A 13,847-nucleotide genomic window follows, 5' to 3' on the forward strand; every position below is an offset into this window, starting at 1 on the left:
TCTGGTGTCATCTGTGTACAGTGGTTATTTAATGATCCACACTTTTCTCAGGCCGGCAGAGATTATATTGACAACTAGGTTGGCAGAACTAGAGTTTCCAGTTTGTTGTACCATGCTAGTCTGTTCTAGACTTCAAGCATATGCTGTTTACTGGCTTTTGAGATCTGCCTTATATATTCACCAAAAATAAGCCAACAGAGGGCAGTCAACACATCACAGAACTCCCCATCCAAATACATTTACAGTATGCTAGCAACACCAAAGTCATAGGTTCGATTTTATGGAGTGCACAAACTGTTGCTTGAATGCATTTTAAGCAGATTTGGAGAAAATCCTCTTCCAAGTGCATACATTATGCTGGTGAATCTGATTCGCTGCCCTTATCTAGATCTGCATACTGTTCTCAAACGGGTTCATTAAAAGAAAAGACGTTTTTAAAGGTTTTTTTTTTTTTAATAATAATAAAAAAGATATTCCAGATATACAGTTCTATTAATTTCATTAAATGACACTGATAAGCAGCAGTGAGTTAGACGATAAAGATGGTTCCTGTTTTGCAAAATGACTCAAGCACCCTGAGGGCAGAAAAAACTTCTGACAGGGATGTAGCAGACTCTTACTTCATCAAAAACTTCTGTGTTGGAAAGTACCGCTCCGCAAAGCTTAAGATGTATGACCCAAGTAATCTTGCAGCTAGTTTCACAGGGAAGTATTTCTTTTTTTCCCCCCCTGCAAATACTTCCTATAGAGATATTTTTAACTAAAGCACTGCAGTGAACGGTAGCTCTCTATGTCTGTTTGGTGAGTCTTGTGTTGCCCACAAATGCTTGTTCAGTCCTAGATTCGAAAGGATAGTTTAGACAAAAATGAAAATTCTGTCATTCACTCACCCTCATGTTTTACAAACCTGTATGACTTTCTTCTGTGGAACATAAAAATGATTCAAAAAATATCCCATACAATGAAACGAGTCCAGTGTTGATTTATTACATACATTTTGATGACAGAATTTTAATTTGCGGTAAAATATCCCCTTAAAGGGTTAGTTCACCCAAAAATGAAAATTCTGTCATTTATTACTTACCCTCGTGCCGTTCCACACCCGTAAGACCTTCGTTCATCTTTGGAACACAAATTAAGATATTTTAGTTGAAATCCGATGGCTCCGTGAGGCCTTCATAGGGAGCAATGACATTTCCTCTCTCAAGATGGCCGATTTCAAAACACCGCTTCATGAAGCTTCGGAGCATTATGAATCAGCGTGTCGAATCATGATTCGGATCGCATATCAAACTGCCAACGGCTGAAATCACATGACTTTGGCTCTCCGAACCGCTGATTCGATACGCCATGCGTTTCTCAATGTCAAGGAAGGATCCTCGGAAGCCAGAATTTCGAGGATGCTGTCGAAGGACTGTTCCAATGTCGAGGATCCTCAGAATTTCAAACAAGGACTGAGTCCTTCATTCGAAAAATATCCCATATGAAAGGATGCATATGTGTAGCCTTCACGCTCTTCGCGCTCTCAAATCACCCACAATCCTATGCGCGCAGCTTTGCAATCTTGTTCAAAAAATTTAAAACAAATGTCGGACGTTAACATACAATATGCTTTCAAATGTAAGTATATTTACTTGTTATCATTTGTAACTGTAGTAAATATGTCAGATAAATAAAGTTTAACGTTTAAATGGCAGTACAAATTACTACCGTATTGATATTATAAATTATACAAATACAAATTACGTTATTGATGGCTAACTGAACCGGACCGTCATTTAACAATTGTTAGCTTGGTTGCCGTCACCGGCATTTCTTTTATAAATAACTAGTTAAGTTGTCCAAAGTAATTTAACGTTAATATTATACCATTATACCATCCACAGCGTTATTCATAGCTTTCTCGTCTTTTTAAACAGGGACCAAGGAACAAACGGAGGCGTTCATACGTCTCCGTGTAGAAAACAAGCAGCTGTTTACCGGGGGATAATGACGCAATGACGTGCACTTGCTAGTCTGTTCCATTTACGTGTTCTCCGAATGCTAAAGAGGAGCCTCGCCTAGCCTCTGAAGGAAGTGACTTGGAAGGACCAGTCCTGCCAAGGAAGTATCCTTGACATTGAGAAACGCCTACTGATTCATTGTGCTCAGAAGCTTCCTGAAGCAGTGTTTTGAAATCGTCCATCACTATATAAGTAGTTTTTTTTTGGCGCACCAAAAATATTTTTGTCACTTTATAATATTAATATTGAACCACTGTAATCACATGAACGGATTTAAATATGTTTTTAGTACCTTTATGGATCTTGAGAGAGGAAGTGTCATTGCTGGCTTTGAGGCCTCACTGAGTCTAAAATATATAAAATATCTTAATTAGTGTTCGGAAGATTAATGAAGGTCTTACGGGTGTGGAACGGCATGAGGGTAAGTAATAAATGACAGAATTTTCATTTTTGGGTGAACTAACCCTTTAAGAAAACAAAACTTGCACCATTAACGTAATATTACTGTGTGTGCCAAAATGTCAGTGCGCCATTACTGTGTGATGTGTACACACAGAACTGGCTGGAACAATGATTATAAAACAATTATAAGCGTTCTTTGGTTGGGTGTGAGGTATGGTGATGCTCTTCTTTATGAAATGGCATCTCAAGCGTGCCTTTGTCAAATTAACTGTCTGAAAATGCTTGCTGCTGCATATATGGCCTTTATTTGCCTGCTCTGTAAGCATAAAACAGATGTAGACTTTACTGGAAAGATATCTGGATGACTATCTAACTTCCATGTAAATCACCCGGCAAAGGTTCCTAGGAGTTATTGCCTTAAAACTATAGTCAGCCACAAAGGATAAGACATGACAAAAGCAAATTACTTAGAAAACTACTTTTTATACTTTGTGATATTAAAATTAAGACATCACCGGTCAGTCAAAAGTATTATTCCAGCTTATTTGTTAACAACAAGGTCTTTATTACCTGGAGTAAGATATCTGTAAGCATTAGCATCCCATTCGTCTCTGTGGCAGTTGCTTGTCTTGTCCAGGACAATGCCAGAAATATTGTACATGGGCTCTTAGTTCTGGACACAACTGTTTTTCACTTGAACTGTAACTGATATGTCAATAATATTTCCAGAATATTACATCATGATAAAATGTTGGTTGATGACACCACAAGAACACTGACAGTCCCAAGCCACCAATAACTTAAACTGAATGAAACTGTGGCATGTAATAAGGTTAAATTATGTTTGAAGCGGCTAAAATAAGAACATCTTCATACAATGGAAAAAGGATGCTAAAACATAGAATAGAATACAATAATTTATTTGTCATTGCAAAGCTATGCAACGAAATTTTGTGCTTCTCCTCAGTGGCACATTAACATAAAAACATGTATACAAACAAAATATAGACAAGAAGAACAAAGTTTAAATAATAAAATAAAATATAATCAATATAAAAAAATTATATTAATTAAAACATTATTGCACAAAACCATAGATTGATAAAAGAAAAAAGAAAAAAAACAGTCCTCCAATTTTTTAACTAGAATTCAGTTCCTTGATGGCACGTGGGTAGAAACTATTCAAGAATCTGGAGGTGCATGTCCTAAGAGATCGATAATGTCTTCCGGATGGCAGTAGAGTGAAGAGATGATTGCCAGGGTGAAATGGATCTTTTATTATATTTCTGGCACGCCGTAGGCATCTGGTGCTGTAAACATCCTCAAGTGAAGGGAGATGTAAGCCTATAATTCTCTGGGCCGAGTTGATGACTCTCTGCAGAGCTTTCCTCACTGCCACAGTACAACCAGCATACCACACCAAGATGCCATAAGTTAGTACACTTTCAACAAAGCAATGGTAGAAGGACACAAGCAGCTGCTGGGACAGTTTGTTCTTCCTCAATGTCCTTAGGAAATACAGTCACTGCTGTGCCTTCTTCAACAGGGAAAATGTGTTGACAGTCCATGAGAGTTCCTAGGAAATTTAAGAAATTTAAAGGTGGTCACCCTCTCCACCATAACTCCCCTGATAAACAGGGGGGCAGGTTCCTCCTCTTGTTCCGGAAATTAATAATGAGCTCCTTTGTCTTGGAGGTATTGAGTGACAGGTTGTTGTTGATACACCATTCTGAGAGTTCAGCAGCCTCCTCCCTATAGGCAGCCACCAAACTGGATGGAAAATATAATATAATGAAAAAAAGGAATAAAGTCCAACTGTAATCAAGTGAACTCTGTCCTGGAAGGTCTGTGTGTACAGTCTGGGGGTTTCTAATCTTCAACTAAACAAAGTCTGGAGTTTCTGACCTCGATCTAAATGAGTAGACAGCACCCATATCCAGTGTTTCCTTTGGTATACCATTTAGCTAAAGTCAGCCCATAAAAGAACCAGGAAAAAACATGTAATGCAAATGGTGAACTATATATGATGATTTAATGAGGCCCATAATTGATCATTTACAATAAGCTGATTGAAAAAATAAAGTACATATAAAGCTTTAGGGACAATCATAAAGCTTTATCTAAAAGTCTGTGTCTGCAATTTACATAAAACGTTCAGTTTAGAAGAACTTGTTTGTATAGGGAAAACCCTGTTAGCTTAAGTGCATTGTAGAAAGGTGAAATTATGTTTGCTAAATGGAATGAATAAAACAGTTTTATGTGAGATCAACTCACATAGTTCAATAAAAACATTAAATACTAAAATAACACAGTGGCTTTTTTATTTCTATTGCACATCATTACTTTTATGAAATCCGTATGCAACAAAGAATTCGAACTGCACTTTGTTGCATTATTCTAGTTGCTTGGTGGAGACCCTTTAAACGCCTGCTTCTTCTTTACTTGTCCTGGACATAAAGTTCCTGAAGAAGAGCAGCTATATTTTGTAAGGGATGCAGAACGTTTCCTGGAAACATTTGGCTGGTCTGACTGCCTGATCCTAGGTGCAATCAGCTGGACCTGAGGCTGTTTTAGGGGAGAGATGGGACCATTTGGTGAGGGGACTGTCGGTCTCTGAGGAACTTGTGTTGACCTTACTGGAGCGATTGCTCCTGTGGACAACTTTTCAGGAGATGGAAATAATGTAAGGCTAGGCTTATTCTGCCATAGTGGTTTTCCAAGTGATGGCAGCTTGCTGTGCAATCCAGCCTTAGGAGCTCGAAGCCCAAATGAGCGATTGCTAGTGTCTGCTTTGCTGATGGTTAACTTGGTTAACCCTCCTCTTGCTTGAATAGGAATTCTGGATGATGTTTGATGTGGTTGCTAGGATGAAGAACAGAATATTGTTAATATTATCCTCAATCCAGTTCTCAAAATTCATTATAATTGAACAAGTGTTTGCTTTTTGGTAGTACAGTAAGACAGTCTTACCTTTCTAACCAGACACTCCAGCTTCGATTTTGCCTCAGGCAGGTTCTTGTTCATCTGATTTGTACAAATATGTTCCCCTTCTTGTTTCTCCTCAATCAAAGCTGTTGGGTGGCATGTTTCCTTCTTATTCCTACTGTTAACATCATGACCCAGCTGATTTTCTTTTGTAGTTTTCTGTTCTATAGGCTCAGTTTTGCTTGCCTTTGTTTCTTTTCTCAGTGCAGCTCTTGGTTTTATGATATCAGAATGGTCTGATTCCTCTAATATCAGCAGCTCAATGCTTTCAAACGGTTCAGGCAGTTTCTCTTGAGGATTGTGCTCCTCAGAGTTTATCTTTAACACTGCAGGACTGACCTCATCATTCTGCACCCTTAAGTGCTCATTCACATGCTCTTCAGATTTTAGGTTGGGTGGATTATTTGATCCAGAATCTAAATAAGTCAATGGATTTTGCAGTTGCTCAGTCTTAGGCAACTCTACAGACTTTGTTATCTCAGACTCCTCTCGAAATACAGAAGTTATTTCTGCTTTATCTTGCAGTATTGAGTTCCTAGATTCACTGCCTGTTGCCAAACACAGTTTGTTGATAGCATTTACTTCTGAAGGTTTGATTTTTAAATCTGGACTTTCTGACTGTGGGTCCTGTATTGGCGGTTTGGTAGTTGTCTCAGGTAATTGTACAGATATTCCCTCACATATTAAATCTACAGTTACCTCAGATTGTAAGTCCTGCAGTGGCAGTTGTGCAGTTTTCTCAGCTAACTTTACAGATTGTCCCAGACATTTTAAATTTTGACTTACCTTAGAGTCTAAGTCCTGAAGTTGCGTTTTTGAATATTTCTCCGCTAACTGTACAGACTTTCCCTTACATATTAAATCCAGCTGTATGTCGGATTGTAAGTCCTGTAGTGGTTCTATTAAATCTAGACTTACATTAAGTTGTAAGCCTTGCATTGGCTCTTTTTCAACTTTCTCAAATAACTCTACAGACTCTGCCTTGGTCTGTGTCTCTAAATTTTCCTGAGAAGCACTTATCTCATGTTCCTGTGAAAAGTTACTCATTGATTTGATCTCTACTACTGGCTCTGATGTAACTCCAGACACTTGTTCTTGGTGTCTGTGAACTTTTTCATCCAGCTGAGTTTGAGTTTTATCTTCAGACCCTAAAACTGCCTTAACTATGTGACTGTCAGCTGTTATTTCTAGTATGTGCTGAAATTCAGGCTGCTCCTGTCCAGAATCCATTTTAGGTTCATCCTTTTCATTCATGTTCTGACAGCTTAGCTTAGAAAATTTCTCAGCTTCCAGTATGGGCTTCAGTAGTTGTGGAGGTTCATCCAGGTTGAAGTTTTCAACTGAGCTTGGTTTCTCATGAACCATACAATGAATATCTGAATTCAAACCCACTGTGTCACTGCATTCAAAATATTCCTCAGAAGTTGAAGAGAAGTTGAAACAACCATTTGGAATCTGTGAGAAATCTTTGACTGGTAGCTTACTATCATTTATTATGATACCTTTGTCACTTTCTTGGGCAAAGGTGGTTTCGGAAGGTGCAGTATTTGTTTTGAACTCTGTAGATAAGAAATTGAAGACAATACTGCAAGAGGTTTTCAAAAGTTTTGGAGTAAACAAGGTTTGTTTATTATCCAAATCCAGATCTTGAGGTGAGGATGAATTTGAACGAGGAACTTCCTGTTCTTGATGACCATTTTTGATTGGATTATGCAAAGATGCTTGTGTTTTTTCAGGCACAAAAAAATCTGCTACAGACCTTAAGTCAGCAACAGGGCTAAAACAATCATAGTATACATCAGACAATGAAGAGATGCTGGAGTCACAGTTAGACATCTGTGTACCATTCCAGCCATTTTGGTTTGTCTCTGGATTTGTATCTTTGTGTTCTTGAGTGTCAACATCAATTAAGACTTGGTCCTCAAGACTTTGCTTAACAAAAGTTGTGTCTGGAATTGCAAATGAGTCACAATGAGTTTCGTTGTACATTGCTGATGATAATTTAATGTCAAGATTGTCAGAGGTTTGGGTAGGACATTTCAGAGGTTGTGGAGTTTCCAGGGTTTGCTCTGTATCTGAGACTCTATCGTCTTGAGTAAAAGGCACACTGAGAATTGCATTGGGAAAGTCTTTTTCAGTGTGAATGTTTTTACTTTGCAGAGATGTAGAGATGTCAAAGGTGTCTTTTTCCATTACACATAGTTCATCTTTATCAACTTTACTACAGGCAAGCACATGCAGTGTTTCTGGCTTTTCCGAAGGCAAGATAAGATCCTCACTCTGCTTGTTGGCTGGGCTGCTTGTTTGATGCTGATTTTGATCAAAATTCTTCTGCGCTTCTCCTAATGTTTGTTTTTGAGCTGGAGCTTCAGGATCAGAGGGAGTTTGGGATATGGGTCCAGGACAAGCCCTCAGAGATAAAGACTCCTTTGGCTCATGAAAAGGATCCTTGAATCGAATGGCTTGAGACACTTCAAAGAGCTCTGAACGCATTAGGTGAGCTTGCAATGGCTTGTTGGAGTCTCTTATGTTAATGAAACCAATGACATCACTCGGTGGGTCAGGATCAGGCCAGGTCGGCACATAATTGATCATATTCGCCTTTTCCAGGTTGAGAAGTCCCGGGTGAACAGGTGGCATCACTGGGGTGTCTTTGATTTGTTTGATGACTTCTGTCTGATTCTTGGAAATGCTGTTCTTGGCACTTGTCTGGTCAGATACAGGTCCATTGGTAGTGAAAGCACAGTTGGAGACCAGAGCGTATTTTGGGTTAATGAGCTTGAGTGCCCTGGTTGCTGAGGGAAGAACAGTGGGTACCACCTGAGGGAGGAACTCAGGTTCAGGCTCACTGCTCAGATTAATCTTGCTTAGGCACACTCCATTAGACATCACATACATGTCCTGAAACAATGTGTCAAATGTGTCGACTGCTTGGCCAGTGAGAACAGTGATGAGGTTTCTGTCCAGTCTAGAGGAAGACCATGTGAAACTGAAAATAAAGAATACCTTTTTTAATTTGAATAATTATGTACATTAAGGATGTGTTTAGCTACTAGAATCATAAATTAGGTTAGGTCTAACCTTGTTAAACCGGGTTGACCAGACTTACCTATATGACCCTGAGACTGCTTTGTCTCCGTCAATAAACATGAACTTCTGGCTTTGGTATCCACACACTCTCTTTGAGGATCGACTGAAAAATTGTGCCCCTCTGATGCTGCACACTCTCAAGTTCTGATGAAAAACAGAGTTTAGCATGTTTGGTTAATGCCTGGATGAAAAAATATCCACAACTAAAAGAAATTCTCTCACAATGGCAAATAATTTCATTCACACAAAAGTCAGACAAATATTGTGTTAGGGTTTGACAAAAATGATTCTTTCTTGCCTGAAGATATAAGTAAATGAAAATTGATCTACAAACAGGGTTATGTGTACCATGAGGGTTATTTAAAGGTAAAAAAAAATGCATTTTAATTTTGAGACATACACTGCCCTCCAAAAGTTTGGAAACACCCCTGGCAAAGTGTGGTTTTGGACGATATCAGCATAAATTCTTATCATTTTTTTTGGTGCAAATACATTACAGTAACTTGGCATTATCAGTGAATACCAGCAATAATAATTTTTATTTTGATTACATAATAATGGCAATATATACATGTCAAAGTCAGACATGCCCCTTTGCCAGCTTTGATGCCTGGTTACTGGTTTAAACTTGGTTTTTGGGTCTTAATATCTTCAACAATTGATTGCCAATTAAGTTTAGAATACAGTGAACCAATTAGAACCCAGTTTAGGTCAGATGCTGCTAATGCTGGATATTTTGATGAATCGAAAATGTAAGTTTTTTCTATGTATAAACTGTTTGTGTAATAAAATATGCTTTCGTAGTTTGTGTTGGCCCCTATCAGTGCAAAATTATCACAAATTAAAAAAGGATTCATGCCAATTTTGTCCAAAACCCCACTTTTATAGGGCGTTTCCAAACTTTTGGAGGGCAGTGTAGGCTAAATTCACATTGTCATTTTTTGGGATTGACAACCGCATTTACTTACAGGTATGTACAGTATGAATGTGCGACGGGAGTCAAGCCCATCCACAATAATATAAAAGATAAAACTGTAAAGTCTTATCACTTTTGACACAAGAGTTCAATTCAGCCGCACGTTCGTCTATCTAATCTACATTAACCGACAGCAGCTTTTATATCGGGGTGGAGAGTGGAGCATCTGAGTCACACATAGAAACACAAAATTGATGGGAGCAGCTCCACCGGAGAACAGTGACTGGATCTAAAACCTTCAAGGTGACACACAGCTCATATCTCCTTCGAAACCACACATGAAAACCTGCTCTCTTGCACTGTATGATGTGACAGACAACTAGTTGTCCAGTCCGGTTCTGTTCACACAGCGTGGGTATAAGTTCAGTTATAGAATGCTGTTGTCACTCCTGTAAATAAACGTACTCTGTGTGAACGCAACCATATTAAGGATTCAAAAACAGGACTGACACCATATTCTGCTGCTGTGTGAACGTGGCCATAGTTTCTGACACACCATATGCTTGACATGGTTTCATCAATGAAAGTCTATTAGTATATAATCACATTAGTAAGTAAATACACAAGTAGGGCAAATTTACTTTTACAGCGCATCTCTATAATATTTTTACACTATGCACATTGATGGTAACCTTACACTATGCTGCACATTTTAGTATTTAAATTTCCTGTATGCGGGCGACCAGAACAAACCAAGTGTTTGTGGTGCCTTCAAGTGATAGACAGACAGAAGCTAATATCTCAAATATTCAGCTCAACTGATTCACATATAAAGCTCTATTACAGAACATCTAAATGGATTGAAGTAAATACATTTGTTAAAAATGATTGGTATCAACACTACACACATGTTTTTCTAATCTCTTTCTATCACTGATACAGTAAAAAATTCTCTATTATTTCAAAAATATGTTCAAAATTATCTGTCATCAGCAGAAATCTGTTTCTGTCTCAAAACAGGAGCGTCAAAAGTCATAAGTGCTCACAGTTGCCTCAGGCGGTTTGGAAAATTAGACTTTCTGATTTGGAGTAGGTTATCTCTCAGATGTTTCTGCTCATTTAACTCTAGGTGTTTAATAATGTTATGTTTATTTTACGCTAATGAATCTTTAATAAAAACATTAAATTGTAGGTCAAATGAGTTTTTTAATATGAATTGTGACATGCCTTGAGGTGTCCAGTGTGCATGCCTGCTTTCTCACACATTTTTAGAAAGTGCTTCACTCCAGTGGCCTCCAGCATAATGTACACAGCAACCTTTCGCTTGTAGCTTGCATCCAGTAGATCTTTGAATATGTCAATATCTGTGAACAAGTCCATGACAATTGCAATAACCTGCAAAGGGACAGGCATTAATGAAAACACAATAAAAAAAGACCGCACATTGTCAAAAACATACTGTATTCCAAATATTAATAAATAAAACTGTGCATACAGATGAAAAACTGAACAAAAAGTAATTCAAAGTAATTACAAGAGCAGATTTAGAAAAGTGTATGGGACACTGTAAGGACTATCCCAAATATAAGCTGTATAGGATCCAAAAATGTTTTTTCATTACATATTATATTATTAATTTGAGTGTATTTTGCTACAATGCAGCAGCACTCAAGCTGCTTGAAGCTTGTGTAAAACTGGATGGTTATGTTCTCCAGCATAATTTTATGATCAACATGATCAAAAGAATATCTCAAGCTTCAGTGGAAGATCTGACATTTTAAGTTCACATAGTAATTAAAAAAAAAAAAAAAAAAAAAACTTTTTTAATTAAAAGTAGTTCATTTAAATTAAATTTAGAATCTTAAATTTTCAATGTGAACTTTATATATGTACATATGTGGTTTTATTCATTTGCTATTATTTACTTCATATATGTATACTTATGCATCTTTATGGGCCGGTTTCACAGACAGGGCTTCGATTAAGTCAGGATTAGGCCTTAGTTCAATTAGGATATTTAAGTATCTTTTATAAACATACACTAGAAAAAAAAAAACACATTACTGGTGTTCATCTTGAGACAAAACAATGACACTGAGATATTTTAAGATATGTCAGTATATGTTGCTTTCAGTTAAAACAGCTCAAACATGCATTTTAGTCTAGGACTATAGGCTTAAGCCTTGTCTGTGAAACCAGGGGCGTATGAAATGTTTTAATATTTAACTTTATAATTCTAAAAGTTAAGGTTCCAGCAGTGCCCAGCCCTACCATTCAGAGGGCTGAAAATGACATACGCCTGTTTTATGAGCTTGAGCACACGTGTAGTCTATCCTCTGAGTCTATCTCTACATGTTCACTGGACTTTGATCAGTGTCTTATTCACCAGACATGAGTCACAACACAAATCACAAAATCATATATAACATATATTCATCCCCTACCTTCTGTGCTTGGCCGATCATTTTTCTAACGACCTCTTTAATATGTGACTGTCCCTCATAAGGGGGTTGAGTGTACACTTGCACACGCGTCACTCCGCGGTAGGACACTCGGTCCGGCCACCCGATGTCCAGCTGAGGGATCGAGCAGTCCGAGCGGTCGGGCCAGTACTGCAGGGAGAGCTCTTCCCCATCACTTTCCCCGTACAGTTCAGCATTATTATCGGGGGAACCCGGGCAATACACCTCCACAGTGCTGAGAATCCTCTCAAGCTCAAGGTCCGACAGAAAGCAGCGGATGTTGTTTGTATTGATGTAGTCCTCGAAGGCGCTCTGTCCATCATGAATGAGTGTCTCCAGCGCGATCCTCTGCTCCTCGCTGTAAAGGAACTCCGGCTTGGACTCGTTAGTGCGCAAGTTGACGTGATTGTCATCAAGGCACTGAACCTGTGACAGTGCCATTACTTTAACTCTGCGGTATTTTTAACAGCATTTAAAAGTGCTTTTGTGTTTAATTTTGTAATGGAAAAGTTAAGTTCAACTATTTTAACAAACAATGTTCAATATTATAGGCTACACAAAGAGGCGTGCGCGTACAAGGTCCGGTTCACTCACTTCTGCTCATCTAGTTGATCCTGTCAAGAATATGAATGTGTGTTCACTTCACGCACAGGTAAGCGCGAACACCTCTGTCACGTGACTCACTATCAACCAATGGTAAAAGAAACCATTATGATGTTATTTACCTGGGTGCTTAGTAATTGTTTTCTAGTAGTGGGAAAGTTTGTTCGCCAGTTTGAAGGGGGAAATGAAGTTATGTAGTGCAAGACTTGTAAATATAAGTTTGTATTATTTTTCATTCTTAGTACATCATTTTACAATTGTTTCTTTTTGAATTGATTAAAAATGACACAGAAAGCTTGTGGTTCAGCCAGACGATGCATTTCAGATGCATTTTGCCCACTGATCCCACATGAAAAAGTACTATAGTAATTTATAGTAAATACTATAGTGTTTTTGAACCAGTAAATTGTAGTATACTGTATATATTATAGTATTTACAAAACTTTGTTAATGAATGCTACAGCATACTGCAGTATTAACTGTAGGGAACTGATAAACTGTAATAAATACTGTAGTATACTTTAGTTTTTACTACAGTAAACTGTAGTGTATTGTAGTATAATATATACCCTATAGTTGTAGAAAACTTAGTTCAGTACTGGGTAAAGTAATCTGCCTATATTACTATAGTTGTTGTTATATTACCACAACAAATTAATTCAAGTACTTTACTATAGTATGGTTCAAAAACACTATAGTATTTACTATAAATCACTATAGTATTTTTTCATGTGGGATTGTTCTGAAACCTGCAGTTTTAAAAGCATCAAAAAGACATGAAACCTCTTCATATAGTTATTTAAAACATGGGCCTTTGTATCAAGAAAGTGTAATGAATATTATATTTGTATTCTAGCTAATTCTGATTATGTATAAAAAATATACGTTGTTTAATAAGTAGGCTACTACAGCTACAGCAAGGATGTTTGCTTTGGAAACTCATATGTAGCAACTTAAAATTTTAAAAGCACACATTGGTTTAAAATTTCACATCTGAGGTATGATTGTGTGTAATTTACAGTGTTGGGGGTAACGCATTACAAGTAACTTGAGTTACGTAATCAGATTACTTTTTCAAGTAACTGGTAAAGTAACGCATTACTTTTTCAATATACAACAAAATATCTGTTACTTTTTCAAATAAGTAACGCAAGTTCCTTTTTCACATTTATTGACTGACATGTTGTCCCCATGTTGAGAGAAATAAAGTGCAGAGATGTTGTGTGCGCTGTGTGAACATGATGGTTATTTTAGTTCTAGACTAAATGTGAACATGCATTTACTTATTTCACTTGCACGAAAACATTCAGTATTCATCAAAATGAATAAAAACAGTGAAATGCAATCTCAGAATTTTTGCAAACCTGAAATAATTAAATATATTAA

The 13,847-nt window shown here is 37.5% G+C and overlaps 1 protein-coding gene across 1 annotated transcript; it reads right to left on the reverse strand.

The window, feature by feature from the left end:
• Positions 1–3,304: 3,304 nt before the first annotated feature.
• fam83ga (family with sequence similarity 83 member Ga) lies at positions 3,305–12,299 on the reverse strand. Its single transcript, XM_048192097.1, has 5 exons — positions 11,841–12,299; positions 10,624–10,791; positions 8,500–8,624; positions 5,376–8,379; positions 3,305–5,267 (listed from the first exon to the last, which is right to left on the reverse strand). The coding sequence occupies exons 1-5, from the start codon at positions 12,297–12,299 to the stop codon at positions 4,803–4,805; spliced, it is 4,221 nt and encodes a 1,406-aa protein (XP_048048054.1). The 3' UTR covers positions 3,305–4,802.
• Positions 12,300–13,847: the final 1,548 nt, after the last annotated feature.

This window comes from Megalobrama amblycephala, linkage group LG1 (genome assembly GCF_018812025.1).
Source record: "Megalobrama amblycephala isolate DHTTF-2021 linkage group LG1, ASM1881202v1, whole genome shotgun sequence".
In the NCBI taxonomy this organism is placed as follows: domain Eukaryota; kingdom Metazoa; phylum Chordata; class Actinopteri; order Cypriniformes; family Xenocyprididae; genus Megalobrama; species Megalobrama amblycephala.

Bases quoted from the DNA above. Each gene is read 5' to 3' on its own strand.
- fam83ga (XM_048192097.1), bottom strand. From the start codon at position 12,299: ATGGCACTGTCACAGGTTCAGTGCCTTGATGACAATCACGTCAACTTG. The intron at 8,380-8,499 runs GTAAGTCTGGTC...CTTTATTTTCAG, and splicing joins GCAGTCTCAGGGTCATATAG to TTTCACATGGTCTTCCTCTA. The intron at 5,268-5,375 runs GTAAGACTGTCT...TCTTCATCCTAG, and splicing joins TGGAGTGTCTGGTTAGAAAG to CAACCACATCAAACATCATC.